The sequence below is a fragment of the Xylaria bambusicola genome (genome assembly GCF_022495145.1).
Source record: "Xylaria bambusicola strain CBS 139988 unplaced genomic scaffold F5B22scaffold_31, whole genome shotgun sequence".
Taxonomy (NCBI): domain Eukaryota; kingdom Fungi; phylum Ascomycota; class Sordariomycetes; order Xylariales; family Xylariaceae; genus Xylaria; species Xylaria bambusicola.
In genome coordinates, this window is record NW_025953584.1 from 302589 (window position 1) to 322889 (window position 20301).

General features: G+C 50.1%; 6 protein-coding genes across 6 annotated transcripts; 4 read left to right on the forward strand and 2 right to left on the reverse strand.

The window, feature by feature from the left end:
• Positions 1-3453: 3453 nt before the first annotated feature.
• F5B22DRAFT_284176 (CAMK/CAMK1 protein kinase) lies at positions 3454-6145 on the forward strand. Its single transcript, XM_047970327.1, has 5 exons — positions 3454-3725; positions 3937-4394; positions 4505-4555; positions 4726-4970; positions 5092-6145. Exons 1-5 carry the CDS (start codon positions 3686-3688, stop codon positions 6134-6136), a joined length of 1839 nt encoding a protein of 612 aa, XP_047829321.1. The 5' UTR covers positions 3454-3685; the 3' UTR covers positions 6137-6145.
• A 746-nt stretch (positions 6146-6891) lies between these two features.
• Positions 6892-8399, forward strand: F5B22DRAFT_613183 (uncharacterized protein). Its single transcript, XM_047975392.1, has one exon. The coding sequence runs from the start codon at positions 7028-7030 to the stop codon at positions 8204-8206; it is 1179 nt and encodes a 392-aa protein (XP_047829322.1). The 5' UTR covers positions 6892-7027; the 3' UTR covers positions 8207-8399.
• A 100-nt stretch (positions 8400-8499) lies between these two features.
• On the reverse strand, positions 8500-10254 carry F5B22DRAFT_284209 (uncharacterized protein). The gene has a single exon (XM_047970328.1). The coding sequence runs from the start codon at positions 10029-10031 to the stop codon at positions 8841-8843; it is 1191 nt and encodes a 396-aa protein (XP_047829323.1). The 5' UTR covers positions 10032-10254; the 3' UTR covers positions 8500-8840.
• Positions 10255-13155: 2901 nt separating this feature from the next.
• Positions 13156-14643, forward strand: F5B22DRAFT_284300 (Isochorismatase-like protein). Its single transcript, XM_047970330.1, has 4 exons — positions 13156-13630; positions 13853-14033; positions 14154-14446; positions 14560-14643. The coding sequence occupies exons 1-4, from the start codon at positions 13343-13345 to the stop codon at positions 14620-14622; spliced, it is 825 nt and encodes a 274-aa protein (XP_047829324.1). The 5' UTR covers positions 13156-13342; the 3' UTR covers positions 14623-14643.
• Positions 14606-16717, forward strand: F5B22DRAFT_657454 (uncharacterized protein). The gene is made up of 4 exons (XM_047980044.1): positions 14606-15317; positions 15378-15415; positions 15479-15677; positions 15742-16717. Exons 1-4 carry the CDS (start codon positions 15145-15147, stop codon positions 16514-16516), a joined length of 1185 nt encoding a protein of 394 aa, XP_047829325.1. The 5' UTR covers positions 14606-15144; the 3' UTR covers positions 16517-16717.
• F5B22DRAFT_284236 (uncharacterized protein) lies at positions 16717-19961 on the reverse strand. Its single transcript, XM_047970329.1, has one exon. The coding sequence runs from the start codon at positions 19840-19842 to the stop codon at positions 16918-16920; it is 2925 nt and encodes a 974-aa protein (XP_047829326.1). The 5' UTR covers positions 19843-19961; the 3' UTR covers positions 16717-16917.
• Between the last annotated feature and the right edge of the window lie 340 nt (positions 19962-20301).

Sequence of the window (20301 nt, forward strand, 5' to 3'; positions counted from 1 at the left end):
AGATCTACAGCAAGTTCTACCGTCCGGAGGTAGAGGTGTAGTTCTAGGTGGTACCAGTCTGCTCGTGACTATGTCATCTTTGATTGGCCCTAAGTTAGTCCATGACAAACGGTCGGGAATCCCCTCAGCAGTCCATACTACCTAGGCTACCGTGGTACTACAGTAGATATTGCTGGTACTGCATCACTGCGTCACTGAGAGGCATGACGTAAGGCAGGCCTGAAGAACGCGCCTAAGAATCTCAAAGAAAACTTACCTACCTACTGTACAGATACTGTAGATGTAGCTAACTGCGTGTAGGTACGATATTGCGAACAAGGGCATGCCCGCACTACACCATGTAGATATGCAAACATCCGCGTTCTCATTCAAGATATATCCGCTGCGACTGCGCGTTAGACAGGCCAATCTCCCGACTGCCGATCAGCAATACTCTCTCTCTCGCTCTCGGCTGGCTACGTCGTTGCAAACAAGTCCGTCTAAAGTCCGTCCGGGGGGATCGTACGATAATTAACAAGCCCTAGCACTACTCTGGGCAGGCTAGTTGGCATTTCGCAATAGAATCAGAGCTGTCGCAAAAACTACATCAAGGCCAACTTTCACGGCAATGTTGTGCCGACGCCAAGAACCTAGTCAATCCATCTACAACTAGCAGTAAGCTAGTACTATGTACGTAGAGGTAGTGTCAATTCTGTAATCTCCATTTCACGAGACAATAGGGACAGGACAGGCCTCCTTAGGTCGATACGCTTTGGTTCAGTCTGGTTCAGCAAGATAGACGAGGGAAATTTGTCACATTGTGTCTGCTGGTACCTGAGTAGGTAGCCAGGCCTCATCTGCACAATGTCCTAAATAAATGCCAGGTTGGGGTTAAACAAAGCCAGGACTGGTGCGTCCTACAGGCTAGGCTACCGGCAAAAGCCAATCTCGTTACCTCTCTACCATGTGGGAAACCTGACCAGCAAATGGGATCTCAGGGTCCAACTGTGGCGTCCGGGATCATGACGTAGGGGTACGTCGATATACGTCATGATCCCGGAGCTCTTGGCGCTAGTGACGGAATGGAGTCATGGCTCGTTAAAGGTTCCCTTCTGTAATGGGTTGCTTATCATTATTATTTTTACTGTAGCCTGTACACTAACTGCATGGATGTCGCAATTCATTGTCGCCGTCGCATTCCATTTCCGCATTTCTCCCTCTTTAGAAAACCATCTTTTCTGAAGGTATTCCGAATGCAGCATTCAGAGAGGGGGAGGGGCATTTCTAGGTGACATCCCCACACCAGAACGAGCTTTGACTGGCAAATTGGATATATCGACGAGATAGTTAGTGTCCACTGGGAACGGTGACCAACGGCGGCCATGGCCATGACCTCTCAGATGATGTGACACCGGTTTGGATACTGCATATGTACTACATACTTTACATACGTAGTACTTATAATCGGACCTTGGGAGTCGAGGGTTCAGGCATGTATGTAGCTGTCGACCAACCCTAGCCGTTAATGGCGTCAAAAGCGAGGAGAAATGCTCCATCGAATCTCGTGGCCGGTGTTTCGCAAATCAGGACGGGGCCAGACGGGCTGAGACGGGCCTAGACGGCGCGCATTTGTATCTGAGAGCCGGAGTGAAGGATGCCTGATTAATTTATTGGTATCCAATGATTCGAGCCTGAGATCTAGACTCCTGATCATACCTTGGAGTGTAGTATTCTGAAAATGGCGAAAGTAAGTAAGGAAGGACTACAATACGCCAACCTTGCAAGGTGTTAGTGACATTACCACTTCCCCCCATCCTGCAAGTATGCTGTTTACCTCCTGAATGCCTAGACGAGGAAATGCGTTTTCCTTTGTCATGCCAAAACAGGGAGAACACCCACGCCCATACCACCATACTACTTACTACTTACGTCATGTTCGCACATGCGTCCCGAGGCATCCTGTCCACATTGGTGCTGATGCATTCACGTATCTAGCCTAGTGTTTCGAAGCTGGTTACAAAGCAGGCACAGCTACATTCTACCATACAAAGGACGCAATGTAAGCTTGGTAGAACAAAGGAGAAGACTGCGTTTAGATTTCCAGGGCTTCGGCCAAGCTTCAGGCATATTCACGAGATCCTGGTGTTATATGATATTGATAACACCTCTCTCTGACCTGTCGTCGGGGCACTTATTGGTACCGTTGTCCTTTTGCTAACTACGATATGCAGTCGAGTAAATAATAAATGCTATTGTCCTCCTAGGTACGGTAGTAGTTGTAGTTGTATGTAGGTGTGTATCGAGTGCGAGATTAACCGTTCCCGCCTGAGGCAACTCGCCAAGGAGTCGCCTATTAGACAAGCGCGCAACTTGGTCAAGAAGAAGAAAGGTATGACGCTCGGGAGCGTTCGCGTTCCCGCTGTGAGGTCACCGCCGCCCTCCTCGTCCCCTTGATGTTTCAGTAGCTCTTGCTGCACCCCGTCTTTGACAACCACGTTCTAACAGGGGTCGTGACTCATCGATTCTAGATCTCGGCCAACATCTCAGCTTGTATCCATGTATCGGTGTCTGATGCTGGCCCCTCTGCTGTCATAGGATGAACGGGGTGTGGCAAGCTGAGATCAATACCATGATGCCAGACGTAGTGTGCACAACGTAAACGTACCGGGGGTTAAATGGCATACTACCGGTATACCTACTACCTATGTACCTAGACAGGCGAGCTCTTAAAAGCACGGTTATGACCTATGGCCTTCTGCTAAGGCTCCCCTGCTAAGGCTCCCTCCCACACCCCGAATGCGCCTAATGCTGCTCGATGATGCCCTAATGCCCAGCACTGCCCAGGGATGCATGCGCTGAAGCCACTGCCTACATCATCGCCTAAGGTCGCCCCGAACCAGCCTACTGCAGCGCCGCTAGTATACAGTACCCCCCCATCCCCGTCTGCTCAGCACCGTCACTTTTCCCTGCTTTCTCTCTTCTCATTCCCTCCATTTCTAATCTTGAAGCGCATCCCTGGCCTGGTCTTCAAAGAGTGACGATCTAGCCTCCAACAGACTTGGTTTATTGATCTTCATAGAACCCTCGACCCTTCATCACACCATACGTCGTCGTCGTCGCAGCGTACAGCTTCTGGTAGCCAAATAAATAGCCCTGTTGAATGCCTGTCTGAGTTCCTCTCTCCAACACCATAACTCCAACTCACACCAGCACAATATTGGCCGTGCCACAGCGAGCGCATCAGCTCTCGGGTTACAGTAGACAGGCGCTCTTATCACTGCCTCATTTGGGCTACGACGAGGGGGACGTTGATTTCCTTGTATCCGGCTCGCGACCTTGCGTGCTCCTTGATTATTCACTCACATTCTGCTTCGGTCCCCAGAGGTTGCAGGCGGATAGCCGCAGAACAAAACGAAGCCGAGACGAAAAAACATACCATCCGGAGTCGCTACCCGCTGTTTTGGGTGTGCGCTGCAACTTCCATAAGTGTGGACTTGTGATCTTCACATACTGCACGCACTGCTTTCTGACGGTGAGCGGACGACTGCCTGGCACAACTGCATCACTTGAGCCTCAGTGGTCCGGCTGCTACTGCACCTGGTGACGTCTCGACGTAACCATCGGTATTTGCCATCTACTGCCCCAGTGCCCCCGTGCTTGGCACCCGCCCCTTTGGGTGACGTCTCTCCATATAACCACAAACACCATGTCTACAATTCAGCAATTAAAGAACTTCATTCGCCATGGTACGTTTAATATTCCTCGTGTCACTCCCTTTTGTCGTCGTTATTCATATTAAATCACTTTATTCTCTTTCCTTTTATTCCTCATTGATAGTCGATTGCATCTGATATATTTGCTACTCGTTATTTTACTATCCTGTTGTGTTGCCGAATCTGGCTTGTGGATCGGCAGCCCCCCAGCACTCTGACATCATTCGGCTGATATCCCAAACAGGCAAGCAAGCCAGGGCGAATTACAGTGACCCTGCGAAGAAGTCAGAGCATTCTCCTACATCCGCTGCCCAGAGGGCCATGGCAAACCCTACAGAACCAGCTCCAGCTCACCGCGACGAGAAGAATGTCCCATTACCTGACGCATACTCTGCTCACCCCGGTGACAACCACAACCGCGTTGCCCAAGCCGATGGAGTAGCTGCTCACAACGCCGGAGCGCACCAGAATGTATCGTCCAAGAGCAAGAATGCTCCTGACACACACCTCGTCAAGCTTGTGCAGGAGGAGAATGAGAGTCGATCAAAGTTTCCCAGATACCCAGGTTTAGAGCGGTGGGAATTAGTAGAGAAAATGGGTGACGGCGCTTTCAGTAATGTATATCGCGCGCGAGATCGTGAAGGAAGTGCTGGCGAAGTCGCCATTAAGGTTGTGCGCAAATTCGAAATGAATAATATGCAGGTTAGTCCTCTTGGCAGCTGATTTCCGCCATTCTCGACCAACAATGATTTCCTTTTCGACTTTTGTTTCTCTCGATCCTGTTCCTTTTACCAACTGGGGGGGTGATACAGGGCCAAAAGCATCTACATCCGGATTTTAAGAAAGTCCCGAAAGCTGTTGAGGTGCGAGAACTATTTTTCCTTTGTCAAAATCCCACCATCATTGCACCTCGTATTATTTATTCACTACACCATTATTTTGCATTCATGGGGCGTGTATCGGTTTTTTCTTATCGTTTCTGCGAACAACAACGCGCCAGACTTTCACTTTCGGTGGCTAACTTGCCTGGTAGCGAGGAAATATCTTGAAAGAAGTACAGATTATGCGCCAGCTTGATCACCCCAACATCATTAAACTAGTCGATTTCTCCGAGTCCCGGCAATACTATTATATCGTGCTTGAGCTTGCACCTGGCGGTGAACTGTTTCACCAGATTGTTCGCCTTACATACTTTAGTGAAGACCTTTCGAGACATGTCATCACCCAAGTGGCCCAAGCCCTTGAATACCTACATGAAGAAATGGGTGTTGTTCATCGGTAAGCAGTTTTAAGTTTTATCAAACATAGTGGATGGCATATCAGAGTGGACAATCAGTAGTCGTAGCTGATACCATCTCTTGTTACCGCCTCTTCTATTTGGTTGCTTACAGAGTTACAGAGATATCAAACCGGAAAATATTCTTTTCCGTCCAATTCCCTTTGTGCCATCTAAGGTTCCAAAGCCGAAACAACCAGGCGACGAAGATAAAGTTGACGAAGGCGAATTTATACCCGGAGTTGGGTCGGGAGGAATTGGGCAGATTAAGATAGCTGACTTTGGGCTATCAAAAATCGTGTGGGACAAACAAACAATGACTCCATGCGGTACTGTCGGTTATACTGCTCCGGAAATAGTCAAGGACGAGAGATACTCTAAATCGGTTGACATGTGGGCTCTAGGTTGCGTCCTCTACACGTTACTTTGCGGCTTCCCTCCGTTTTATGACGAGAGCATTGAGGTGTTGACAGAGAAGGTTGCTAAGGGCCAATTCACTTTTCTTTCTCCTTGGTGGGATGATATTTCGAAATCTGCCCAAGACCTGATTAGTCATCTTTTGACTGTTGATCCGGACAAGCGCTATACCATCAGAGAGTTTTTGGCCCATCCATGGATTCAAGGAAATGGCCCAACACCTCGCGACGAGAAGAAACTGCAAGATCCCGAGCGACTGCGTGCGTTTGACTCTGCGAAGCTGGTAGATGGCGACAAGCGCATGGACTTCCGGTCACCCGGTGCTGTGAACTTACGTGAAATTTTCGATGTCGGATATTCCGTCCACCGACAAGAGGAGGAGGCGAAACGAAGGAAACAAGTTGGACCCAAAGCAGGTGGCCCATCTCGCCTTACCAACCTCAATGAGGAATCATCGGAAGAGGAGGGTAAGGCCGATGCTAAGCATCCCACTAAGTCGGACGATCAGCAACTCGAACAAAGCATGCGAAACACAAATCTGGGTAAGGACCAGGACCGTGGTCGGGAGCGTGCCCGGCAGGAACGAGACGCACGAGGCTATGGCCAACATAGTGCCGCTGTTGCACAAGCTGCTCGTCAACAAGTCCGGGATCGTAATAAGCAGCGAGGAGCGTTTGAGCTCAATATGGATGGCGCAACGTTATTGGGAAGGAGAGCCAATAAGCCTGCTGCTAGTGTTGGTGGCTTTTAGGCCACAGTATAGCCTTTCTATCTGGATTTCATGTATAGGTTTCGGATGGACTGCGCAAGTTGTGACAATACGGTTGATCTGGAGTTGGAGCAACTCTTCAGTTTCAAGGCTGCTGATTGGGAACACATAGCATATTGGCAGGTCAGGCGCGGTGTATTGGTATGAATGAGCACATCATGGAGTTGCCGGGTTTGCTTTGTATCATTGACTATGCCGTCATACAACTCAAGGTTAGGCGTTCTAGGAGGGAGAGCCCAGGAACTTGACTGGCCCCCAAATGAATTGAATTCATCATTACTTATGCATTCCTCTACCCCTTTCCAGTCTCAACTGTGTGCCCTTAATCTATCCCTTCCCTATAGCTTGCCCTATAGGTTAGGATACTAGTTGTCGTGTAGATGAGACAACTGTCTTGAAAACAGCTTGACCCACCTAAGTCGTCCTACTTACGCCCTATGTAGTGATCGTAACCATCTTATAGGCTTTAGTTACCTTCCACAAATGTTCGAAAGGGTCGAGGTCGTAAGGAGTCTTGGTCAATGGGTTTCATTATTGCCACTCCTTGTCAAAGTTTTCGCCCTGGTGATATCTACTAAGGGGTTTTCAGTCATTAAAATCTAGGAGACGATGGCTTCAATACTGTCGTCCCTGAATTCTAGTCTCGGTCCCTATCAAAGTGGACTGTTATAAGTAGCCACCTCCATGTGTCTGCTCTCACACGTTTTATCCTACGTGATCTGTATCTTGCTTATCAACACCTCTCTCACCTCGCGGGCGCGTTTTGACTTCTTCATCACATCGAGCCTCAAGCTCGCTGGTTCATTACCTCTTTTCTTATTCTTCCACTCCCACTCTTCTACACACAACACCCCTTTTCTTATAATATATCCAATGGCAGGCCTAACACCCCAACACTCCCACCCCATGGGGCGAATGGTACTAGACTTTACCAGCCCCAATCAATGTGTCGTACAGATGGCCGCGCCCCCCGCATGTGGCTGTGGCAATACCTTCGAGATCGTCGTTAAACAGCAAAGAATCGACACTGATTCTATATGCATTACGCCTACGGGGCCCCTCCCAGGACCCGTAGATCAGCAATCCCGTCCTGTCAGCCTCCCCGCACCGCCGGGCAACGGGGACCCGTCTCCGTCATGGTGGACGACGAGCTGGCCGATGGATCCGGGAACGGTGGATCAGAAGACGCCGCCTAAGCCTTACCATGTCCCTGTGAAGGAGGACCCCGCGGTGCCGCGGCCAACCGTCAACCACCCTTCTTCTCATCCGGTGTACACCAAGCTGCCTGTTTCCACGCTCAAGCCCGGCGACCCCTCGCCTACGCCAGTCGTCATTATCCCGTCCTCAAAAAATTCCACATTATCAACAACATCTGGCACTACAAGTTCCCGAGTCACGTCTTCGCCGACGAAAAGCAGCCCCACGGTAGCAACTATCACGAGAGTAGTCACGACCTCGCCCCTGCCGCCTCCGTCGCGGCCGCAGCAGCCTTCCCCATCTCGCTCCGCCAGCCCGCCGGCGCCGACGTCCGGGGTCTGCAACGCGTCGTACACGAGCATCGACGTGTCGGAGCTCACGGGCCTCGAACCGCACTACTTCTCGCAATACCTGAACCTCCTCGGGATAGGGGACCTGCTCGACGAGATCCTGGGAGGCGTCGAGGGGCTCCTCAAGGGGCTCATAGGCAAAGGGGGCAACCACCCCAAGCTCGTGCACGAGTTCCGCGTGCGCTGCGACGTCGACATCCCCGAGAGCCCCGTGTGGCCCGAGTGGAACGAGGAGAGGCACGACGTGACGGATGGCGAAAGGGGGTGTTTGGAGACGTGCGAGAGGCAGGTCATCAAGATGGCGGGCATGGGGCTGCTGCAGGAGTGCATCGGGGTTGCGTATCGGGATAAACCTGGTATGGGGAAGGCGAGGGAGGGGGAGGGAGAGTGTAGGTTCTGGAGAGGCGATGGGGATAAGCATGAGTTTTTGCCGGTGGATTCGTTGCCTAGTGCGAAGGGGGAGAGAAGGCCTGGGGATGGAAGGTGGCAGATTATTTATATGTGAGGTTGGTTTTTTCTTTCTGTCATTTTTCTCGATTCTTCTCTCTCTTTTTTTTTTTTAATTAAAAAGGTGGGAGTTGGGGAGTTGGAGGGTGAGTCTCACTTTCGATATCATGTATTTATACTTTGGCTTAACAGGTGTATGGGGGATTGTCTTCTGAGATCGTTGATGAGGGTGTCATGGGAGACAGAGGCGGTGATCAGGCGGGAACATCCCTTTCGTATTATTAGGATAGATACATCATAGACGTAATTAATCACAGCATCTTCTTTCAAAGTTGTCCGGAAATCAAAATACGTGACTCGATACCGTCACTGAGTCTGCGCTACCTATAATGCGATATAGTACTCGGTCAGAGTTATAGGGCTAGATTCATCACGAATCACTTTAACGAGTTACTACTCCTCCATCACGGGCTTGAAGTTCGTGTGTCGTAATCCAAGTCTCAAGAAATGTATTGTCATATCTCATATTCAAAGCCGAAACGCCCTTCGCTATAGGTATGTACTTGCGGCCCACAATGATAGTCAGCCATCGCCCAACTATCTACTTTTACAATTTATCATCAGATCCTCCATATCATCGTCCCTTCCGACCCGTCCAACTTCCCCGTTAGCAATTATCAGGATTGGGCTATTTAGGTGTGTCCAACGAGACCCTCCTGAGGAGCATTGTCAGGGTTGATATCAGCGCCGGCGAAGCCAAGAGCAGTGTTCCATGCATCGGCCGTTGTCTGGTCCTTGGCGGCGCTGCCGAGGTCGGCCTGAGCAGCCTCGCAAGCAGCGACGGCGTCGTCCGCGGCGCCGCAGACGTTGCCCAGCTGGTCGCAGATGCGGTTGAAGATGATGGCGGGGTTCAATGCCTCCTGTTGGCCCTTGTTGACGACGGGGTCCTGGGCCTGGAACGTGAACTCGCCAGCCTTGCGCCCGTTGAGAGACTCCTCAAATTTGACCGTCGGCGTGCAAGTGCCGAAGTCGAGACCGAGAGACGATTGCTGGAAGCCGGCGAAGGTTCCGGTCACAGGGTCGGAAACGGCGCCGGCGCCAGCGGCTGCGCCACCTGCGTTATTGCCTGCACCCGCATTGTTGCCATTATTGTTCTGGTTGTTACCATTGTTGTTCTGGTTGTTGCCGTTGTTATTCTGGTTGTTGCCGTTGTTATTCTGGTTGTTGCCGTTATTCTGGTTGTTATTGTTGCCACAGTTGAAGGCGGGTGGGGTGGCATTGTTGTTACCGTTGTTGGCATTATCACCGGCGTTATTGTTACCGTTGTTGGCATTTCCATTACCGGCATTGTTATCGCCGGCATTGGCGCCACCACCCGCCGCGGCGCCGTTGACGGTAAAGTTGGAGAAGCCTTGAGCAATCATGATATCGGCCACACTGAGACCGCTAGCGTCAAAGGGAGATTGGAGCGAGCTCGCAGAGTTGGCGTTCTCGACATCAGAGCCGACAACATCGGGATCGACGAGAGGAATAATGCCTCGGAGTGCCTCAGTAGCGGGAAGGGAGGCATCACCGCAGATGTTAGGGACACTGACGGCGAAGGGGTTGAAGTTTTGCTCGGCAGCGACGAGCTTCTGTGCCGCTGCGATGACTTGGGCATCGTCGCCAAGGGTGGAAACGATCTGATCAGCGAGGGAGAGCTTGTCACAAGGATCAGCGGCGGCAAGGAGGACGCCGGGAACTTGACCAGAAAGGGTACCGGCCTCGCCAGGGTTGCCAAAGTTGGTCAAAGCCTGGACGTCGGCGACGGGGACCTGTTCCTGGGCGAAACGGGCCTCGGCAACAGCCAAGATAGCGGAGATGAGAGTGGCCTTGGAATACATTTTGGATTGTATCGTTGATATCGGAATGGGAAAATATACAATAGCACCGAATATATGAGTCGAGAAGTGAAAGAGTCTAAACCGGCTGGCGGTATATGCGAAAGAATGTCCAATAAAGAACGTCAAGAACTAAATAGCTCACAGAACTGTAGATAGAATAAAAAAGGAGTTAATATTCAAAGAAAGAACGAGACTGAAATGATGAAGGGGAGAAACATGGCGACCGGCGGCGAAGTGATGGATATATACACCACGGCGCGATGGGACGGCAGGGCAGATTGCGAGGACCATCGTCACTATGTCTTGATCGTCTGATGATAGGCGCCAGCAAAGCTCCATGCGACGATCATACCGAACAGCAAGGTGGGTTGACCAGATGAGACGACGCTGTGGGGGGTTGGCAAAAACATGCAAATCCCAGAGTTCGTCTCATGCTGCTCGTTGACACTAGTGAGCCCTTGGTAAGCCAGCCTGAGTAGAGATACCTAAGCTGGCCTGGATTGAGGTCGTTGATGGCAACTGGACTCCAACTGTCTCGCAACAGCCATGGATGTGTTGCAGGGGTAGTCGTCTAGCAAGGCGCCCAACCCAGTCCCATCTATGGACCTCGCGTTGATCTGTTTCCCTTCGCCAGGTTTTCATCTCATCTCGCGTTTCTCTATTCCATGTCGACGATTGTAATTAGCGTGGGCAATTTCAGTAGAGATCTGTCTGGCCTAATACGCGCTCGCATACACATTTGCGACGGACAAGGTACCAACTTTAGACCCTTGTGCAAGCTCGGTGAGGCTCTGCAGATGGATCTGGATACCAGTACACCACAGTACTGGAAGGATGCTTTAATCATGCTAATGACATTGCCACAATTGTCTATATGTAGTGTATCGCTAGGCGCGGGGGTTTAGCATTGAAATGAAGTTTCGCAGGCGTGTCCATATAAACAATGCGATATCCTTCAAGAATGGAACCTTGGTAGCAAAGATCTCTCCAGCGATCACGAGTCCAAAGGATTGAAACAACTAGTTACGTACTTTGCACGCATCGGAATGCGTCAGTACTTAGTGAAGCCTACTATAGTCCAGGATTTTGGATCAGAGATGTGACATAACTCGCGGTAAACAGAACCTGGAGAAGGGGAAGGGGTAATAAAAAAGAGGGTCTGTGTGAAATCATTGCACGCTATGCCCAGATCGTGTATACAAGACGAAACTATCTGCCTTCTATCTGGGTACCGTATATTTGCGGATTCTGGTGCGAAAGCATAATCGATCAAACATAATAGCAATTTAGATATCTCCTTAAGTACTCCCGGATAAAAAGATTCCATCCATGGAAAATACCCAGTCACAATATGATATTCCATCATCCCACGATTTAACGCTGGCAAGGGGTCGGCCATCTTACCCCAGCCACATTTTGGAGACGGGTAACTATAAAACGCCTCCATGCAGGCAGGGATCACTGAGACGATTCCGCGGCTCCGAGAGTTTGATCTCACCTTGGCTCTCAAATGACAGCAACTAGCTAATGTAAATCTCTTCCCCTCTAATGGCTTACTTATGATACCCTCATCGCATTGGAGCCTTGGAAAAGAATCCTCCATGGTGTCCAATTGCTAGAATTACTTACCTATTTCGAGCGCGTTACGCCGTTGCAGCGGCACGTCTACAGCAATGTCGGGTTACTAGCTGCCCTATGTATCTACTTATCATGGTAGTATCAAACTCTAGCCAATTAAACCAATAAGATATTTATACAGAATGCAAGTTTCTCGGTTTTGATAGTGCGGTGCGGGGACTTTTGCAGCATTAGCTAAATTGTCTGGAGAAAAGCCAAGCATCATATAAGTAACATCAAGTGCTCCCATACAGCCTAGGCATAGGGTAGCTCTATTCCAATAAGTTTCGACATGGTCTGAGGTTTCATGGCCTTTGTGAGCCCATTGCATATTCGGCACATGGCATGGCCGGTGCGCGACGGGGCTCTTCACCGTCGTTAAGTTTTAGCTCCTTTGCTATCAGCAACTGACGGGCCGCTTCTCCGGTCCATACGACCCCCTGAGAACTAGCAGATATTCCAACTGCTTGTCTACTTTGGCCCGTTAAGCCCCCCCCCCTCAAGAAATGGCCGTGAAATGACAGCCTATGTCTAGAAAGAAGAAGGGAAAGAAAGTACATACAGCTTCAACAGGATGTGTGACAATAGTTGAGGCCTGGAGCATAGACCCCTTGAGCACACTACACTATAGCCTCCAACTGGGAAAGGCTCCGCCACAGGTCGTGTGATGAGGATACCGACGTGGCGACAGAAGACCTCAGCGTATGCGCATTGCAACAGAAGAACTTCCGTGTTGCCACTTGTGAAGTCTCGGAGGTATCAATATTACTTCCTATGATACTGGCCTGTGAAGGTTTCCTTTCGAACTGCCTGTAACAGTATAATCCAAGTGCATGACGGGGTTCAATGAACGTGAAGCCTGCATCATCAGGTACACCCAAAGTGGAACAATGCGGCCCATTTAAGAATACGCGCGGTCCGGTGTTAATAGCGTGGTAACGAAGAGTCCCTTGAAAAGTACTGAGAAGCACAGCGCAGCTTGTTCGGATGCTGGCTAGATCAATGGAGCAGATGGTCTCGCCAACTTCATTGCAACTTTCTTCTATCAAGGCCGAAAGTTCGTAACAGATATCTCGTAACACATGCTCATTGGGGAAGATATGAAATACCAACTAGAGTGCACTGCGAAGGTATTTCTGAGTTATTGGAAATTTCCTTAATCATCCCGACCAAGGAGCTGGGAAATGGAATCTGGTTCACGATGCTTAGAGGTTCTCGCGCATCTTGCGTCAGTAGTAGTAGGAAGCGAAGGAAGAGGTAGGTGGCGGCTAGGCCGCCTCGCGACAATTGAGACAAGGCCATTGAATGATTTGAGTCTAGATCCAGAGAGTGACTTTCTTTCAAACGACATTTACTAGATTATTGGCATGGACATTCAAAACTGATGTCATCTGTCATGTAGAGAGGGAGGGGAGGGATGCGTGAGGCACAACAAGCATTGGCTATAAAGACTGGTCTCGCCTCAACCCAATGGAGGGTGCAGACGCAATCACATATAGATAAGGTTATGACCCCAAAATACCGCTCCTGAGCTTCAAATTACCCAGCGAGCTACCCACCTAGCCCCTCACGATTGAATGGGATCAGCTCGTATCGCTTGGCAGACAAAGCTATAAGACGGCCATATAGAAGGTCAACTTTCTAAACATTAGTGAACGTTCTTTTCACTCCACAGCAACGAGAACATTTCTACAATGGGTCTGTTTCTTGGAGACAGAACATCCGGAAACGGATGGATATATCATGGAGATAGTAACTGTTACGATACCAGTCCTGCTAATGCCAGCGATATTTACCTCTTTGGTACAACCCAGGGCCCGTCATGTCCGAATGTTAGCGTGAATCCAACGTTGACGGCTTTGGTCGTCGTAGACATGCAGAACTTCTTCTTGCATCCACGGTGCAATGATTTTGCCGAGGGTCTTACGGCGGCTGAGCGTATTCTTGAAGTCGTCGCGAAGTGCAGAGAGCTCGGGATTCAGGTACGAACCACATGATATGATATATATTCTCACACCAAGTTTTCATCCTCTATTGTTTCTATCTTCTACACACATTACTCCAGCTGTGATCTCAAGCTATACTGGCCAGGAAGAGATGCTGGTTCTGCATGGGTACCTGTTGTATTTTCAAGAGGGAAGCTAAGCTCTTATCACGAATTGGGCTCGCATATGACGGGCTAACTAGATCGTCATTCCACTTAGATTATTTGGTTAAATTGGGGCTTGACAGAATCAGATCTCTCCAGCATGCCTCCTGCTGTTCATCGGGGTTTCTCTGGTCAACTAATTGACAGCGAGCGGACTGGCGAAGTGCCAAACAAGCAAGGCCAGTCACGATGTGGTTTAGGCTCAAACATGGGCTCTGGACGAGGCAGACTCCTAAGTACGAAGGTTTCTTATATTATTCCTTCAACTCCCCCTGATCCGTTCTTGAATTGGTGCCATTTCTCCGAAGTGAATGAATCCTTGCTGATGAGTCAAATGACTGACCCAACATATGCAGTGGCCAACTCCTGGAACGCGGAGCTCTACGAATCTCTTCTCGATGCTAGTGACAAGAACAAGGATATCTTCTGCGACAAGAACCGGATGTCGGGCATGTGGTCAGACGACGCGAAGTTGTGTGACACAGTCAAACCCTTTACAACTCTCCTGTTCGCCGGTGTCAATTCAGACCAGTGCGTCTTGGGTACGCTCGTTGATGCGTACAATCGCGGATATACCTGTGTGATGCTAGAGGATTGTTGTGCTACGAAGACACCAGGTGGACAAGAAGTCACTACTTGGAATGTAGCCGTGAGTATTCCAGTTCATCCTCGTAATTCCGTTACTCGCCACGAGGACTTGTATGACTCTACGAAAACAGAGCTTCCTATTCTCATAAGGTGTTGCTAATACTCCATACACAGAAAGCGTACGGGTTTGTGACGGATAGCAAAAACTTCTGTGACGGAGGTGAACTAAGGCGATAATAATGAGATCGTTAACTCTTGATAATGCCGATATATGATTTTTTAGAAAGTGGAATCCCTGATTACAGAAATGTAAGAATCATTGCAGATGTAGGGGAGGAGAATCCAGTGGCTTCGCGTTCGTGTAATGAATGCACTCTCTCCAACAAGCGCATCAGTCAGCCCATAGTCAGCAAGACTACAAGTATGTAGTCGCCAACGAAATGATGACAAAAATCTTAGGTGTTTAGTAACTTCTCCCCGGTTGAATTGAAGAGGTTCAAACCGCAATCTAGGCCATTCACAGCCCCTACTCCGCATTGCAGTTACGAAGTCCCAACCCCAATCGTTTTTAGCCGATGCGTTCTTCCGTCCATTTGTGGCGATGATTCCTGCGAGTGATGAGTGGACTCGTGAGGGGAGACGGGAAGAGAGACAATGTAAAAAGAAACGAGATAAAGAAAGAAACTTGTTAGATAGGAGTAGCGACTGGGTAGCACAGATGATCCTACTGGAAAACTCAGCTATCGTCCAACAAACGCAATGTTCGCCTTCTCAATCATCACAGTAATATCACTTGTAACCGCAGCATCAAGCCATCCGCTGCTACAACCGAAGGCGCCATGTCGGCCCATGGGCAACGGCACGATCAACATCGGATCCTATCAGCTATATCCCGAGAATGTCGACTTTGACGAACAATCCTGTCTGCTCTGGTACGTGCGACGAAGACGAAGAGAATAATTCGAATTTCAAGAAGACTGACGCTTCTGTAGTAAGTTCTCAGAAACGCAATCCCAAGAGAACCTTGGTCGTAACTCTCGTGATAATCACAAATGAAAAAGTATGAATACTCACCTAGCGAATGGCTGAGCAGACATCGGCGCCCTCTACAATGCCTCGGTGGTAGTATACGACCCGTACGAAGGATCCGTAGTCTCAACGATCGAGTTCGCCAACATCACACGGACACCACCCTTCCACATCGGCGGCGTAGCCTGGGATCCGTACCTGCAGAGCCGCGACGGCAAGTCCGCAGACGAGATCACGATCCTCGTGGATGCGGCCGCAGCACAGTAAGACCTTTTCCTCTCACGAGACATACATATACGCATGCACGAACTAACGCCCACCACCCAGCGAAACAGCCGGCCGCGACATCTCAGGCGATAACTACCTAATCCGCTACTCGCCGTCCACGCACTCCGTCCTCTGGTCAACGAACCTAACGCGCACATCCGGGACGCGGTACGGCGGGCCTCAAGACATAGAACACGACGCGCGGGGCAACATCTACGTACTAGGTACGTATCCAGGCACGATCCAGCGGGTGTCGCGCACAGGCGGTCTCGCAAGCGAGTGGTTCGTGCCCAGCACCAAGCCGCTCGACCACGCCGTCGTCGGATACACGGGTTTCGCCGCGGTGCGGGATAGTTCCGTGCTCCTCGTGACGGACGCGCGGAACCGCAGTGCCGAGGGCGGGGCGCTGTATACGTTCGACATGGATGCCTCGAGGGGCGCGCCGAGGGTAGTTCCGATTGCGTATGCGGAAGCAGACCAAGTGATCCGTCCCGCGGACGCGATCTATCTCCCGCGGAAATACGGCGGCGAGGTCTTGTTGATCACGGAGCACGACGCGGTGTCTGTGGTGCGGTCCCGCAAGGGAGGAGGGGGAAAGGGGGAGAAGAGCCCGTCTTGGCGCGCCGCCGAGTTCCTAGGGCGCATTCCGAACCCGACCGAGCTCGCGTCGAGTGGCGGGCTCGTGACGGCTGCGGTCGAGATCGGCGGGCGCGTCTACATCGTCGAAGAGTGGTTTACCGATCCCTTGGTCCCGGGGACGTCGGCGGGGAACAGGACGAGTTTCCCGCTGGTTGATATCACGGCTCAGCTAGATGCGTTGGTCAATCGACACTAAAGGGAAACAAGAGATAGGTAGCCTGAGAAGTGTGAAAGTGTGAAAAAGGGGATGGTAGTAGAAAATCATTGATTTGATAGTATCAACAAATGCCGGCTATTCTCCGGTGAGCAATGGTGATATTTCTGATGTGAATATCTAGCCACCTAAGTCTAAGTGAAGTAGTTGATCTGATGACGTGTTAACCGTTTAGCTTCCAGAGCCATGTGTCGAAGTATTTGTCGAGTAGTAGTAGCAGCAACAGCAGCCTGCGTAGGCCATTTAGTGTCTAATAATGCTCCGTGTAAAATACATGTACAAAGCAATGTCAATCCATTGCCAGAACCATGGGATATCATCCACCAAACGCCGAATTGATACAATTCCAAAACCATCCGATTTTCTCGAAAACACAATAATGCTCAGCGGCGCCAGTTGATACCAAACAGACCCGCAAGCTCTGATACGCTCAACCGACTCAGACCCTTCCGAGCTTCGGCATTGAGAACGTCATTGACGAGCTGCCTTTTCTTCTCTTGCAATAGAAGAATGCGATCTTCCACCGTCTCTTCAACCAGGATTCGATATGCAACGACAGGTTTGGTCTGGCCTAGTCGGTGAGCTCGTTTGATAGCCTGGTCCTCTACCGATGGATTCCAGAACGGATCGAGCATAATAACCCGTGTGGCCGCATACAAATTCAATCCAGCATTGCCGCACCTTAAACTGACTAGCATTATCTTGACTTCGGGTTTCTTCATGAAATCATCAATGGCCGCGTCTCTGTCACCGTTGGGCATACTGCCATCGTAGCGTCGATAGTTGTACCCATCGTCTGAAATGGGAATTTCCATGAGGTCGAGAAAAGAGGTAAACTGGCTGAATACAAGTGTCTTCTCGTTGGGAAAATCTCGCCGGATCATTGCTAGCAATTCCATCGCCTTATCAATCTTCGCACTAGACTCCCAATCTCTTCTAAGTCCATTGAAATATCGTTCTTTGGCAGCGGCGCTGGACAAGTTTGACTTAAGAGCACTTAGGGTGAGCTCAGTCCGCCGACCTTTGCCCTTTCTCGACCTCTTCTGCGGTCTGGCTATGCCTTGCCCCAGTCGTCTTTTCCTCTTCTGTCGCGAAACCACACTGATGTCTTCATTTGTAGCTTCACTTTCAGAATCGGGATCATGCTTCATAGCACGCTTGAGCTCAGTTTTGGTGAGAGACCGCAGGAGGTTATTCCTCTTGTTTTGCCTTGTGGCGGAAAGCCCTGTAAGTGGTGCCTTGGGACTGGTCTTGGTTTCTACCTTCTTCCTAATTTGACTAAAGATTGAGTCAATGGGTGGCAAAGAGTCATCAGAATCATCCGCATCGCTCTCCGATACAGCAGCTGTTGGGACTAGGCAACGTTCTGGGCTATGCTCGACGCGCGAGTCACTTCTTGAGCTCTCCTCTAACTTGGCACCACTAGAATCTTCTGTACGTTTTGCGTCAGGCTCACTAGTAGAAAGTGAGGCATCACCCGACTCGACCTCATCCTCATTATCACTTTCGTGGTCATCTGATACGACGAAATCTTTTAAATTCCCGTTTTTATCCGCATCGTCATCGTCTTCTAATTCTTCTTCCTCCTTCTTGCCCAAAGCACGGTCTCCCTTGTCGTCATGAGAGAGATGCACCTCGCGAAAATTATTGTAACAAATGACTAATTTCGAGTCAATGAATTCGTTGCACCCCTCCGTAGGGCAAGCCCCCAATACCGGATCGTCTCTATCGCTCTCAAAGAAATCCATGCCAGATTCTGCTACTGGTGCCATGTTCGTTATACAGGCGCCGCAGATGTGATGTCCGCACGGGTAAATGATGATGGGGTATTCAGTTGTTTCTCCACACATTGGACATTCGAAGGTCTTTTGACGTTTGATCTGGTCAACAACTGGCCTCTTTAACGTACAGGCGAGGTCCGTCATCTCCTCAGATGTCATATTCACACCCTCAGGAATGGTATGATCTTTGATCAAATGAGGATGACAGCAGCACTGCCGGAGTCGCAGGATTAGGAGAAGGATATACCAATAGTTTCTCAGAACTGTGCCCTCCCTCAAGTATCTGTTCATTCGTAACTGTGAGTGTTTTTCGAGTGCCTGGTAATATTCTGACTGATCTTCGTCAAATTCAGCCTGGACGGTCTGAACAGTCAAGTCTGGTAAGGTAAAGATGGGCTGGCCATCGACTATGGTTTTTTCGGTGCGGCGCAAAAGGGTGCGGCCAAGGAGTACGTGAAGTTGCTTCAAAGCTCTGGTCTCACCCCCCTTAATGGACGACAAATTTCGCCTAAAGTTTTCCCATTGCCGGTATGGCTCAATGCGAAGGAAGCGAATCAGAGGATAAAGTTCATCAAGCCGGTTCATCAGGGGTGTTCCGGTCATGCAAAGTCGATAGGTACTATGAAGGCGATCTACAGCCTTGGAAGACAGTGAGTTTCGATTCTTGACATTATGGGCTTCATCTAGAATGATGCGGTGAAATATGGCGTGGGGTGCTAAGAGAACCGCTGCTGCGGTCTTCCGTTGCTCGTAGATTTGCTTGTACTCATGGGCGAGAGTACCATAGGTTGTTAGAACAATGTCATGAGACAACAGCCTTGCGACGGTCAAATTCCGTTTTTTCGCACCATGGAAGATGACCGTTTTGAGCTTGTGGTTAGGCTTCACCTTGTCCTCAATCTCGCGCTCCCACTGGCGGAGTAAGGCTGTAGGAACGACGATAAGCGTAGTCTTGCGGGTACCGTCCACAGGTGGACGACACAGGATCAATGCAAGGGCCTGAATAGTCTTGCCCAGTCCCATGTCATCAGCAAGGATGCCGCCCTTGTGAGTACTTTCCTCTTGATTGATCAACCACGTCAATCCGACTTGTTGATGTGCCATGAGCTTCTTCTGTAGAGCGACGGGTTGACGCTCGCGATCCCACACGGGTATGTCTACATCAGGCACGTCCAAAAGGTTGCGAATTGCTTCTTGTTCTCTTTCGTCATATGGTTCGGCGTTTGGGAGCAGGTGGGGGAATCCGGGGTGAGCCAGGTCATGTTGACCAGGTTCGTGATTTGCTTGAGACACGTGGGAATGCGCAGCGGTTGCGCCGTATCTTGCATCTTGGCGAGGCGCAAGGAGAAGGTCATGCGGTTGAGGTGAAGGACTCCAGGCGCGCGACTGAGAGCCACCCTGATTGTTGGCGGCGGTATGTGGCCCGCCAGAGGTGAGATGTGATGCATTGCCCGGGTCTGACTTTATACGAGACGATTCTCCATCGGTGGCAGAGAATCTTTCTGGCTTGACCATATCGACTTCCATCTCGATGTCGGTCTCGATGTGGGCGACGTGTCGGAGTACGCCTATGGCGGAGTCATCGGAAGCGCGAAGATGTGGTGCAAGCAAGAAGAGTGGTGGTTTTGTCGACCTTGTGGAGGTTCTGCGCAGTGGATGACTCAATTTGTGAGGAAGTAGGTATCGAATCACATAGAGCGCTGACCTTTCAACGTCTCAAAGCGCGGCAGGCAGTGGATAACAATCAGGGTATAAAATCATTTGTTTAACTACATATAAAGAAGAGAGAGGGGGACAAGGCTGCGCGCTGGTCTTCTGGGCTGATGCCTTGTATTGCAGTGTTGTATCTCAGTAACAGGTTGGAATACTGACGTTGTATTGGCAGTATTGTATCAATCGCGTTGCATTGGGAGCTGCTCGGTACCAGAGCCATGGGTGCGCACACGTTGCCCAGGTTGTACTTGTACGTTACCTGCGCTGTATGTG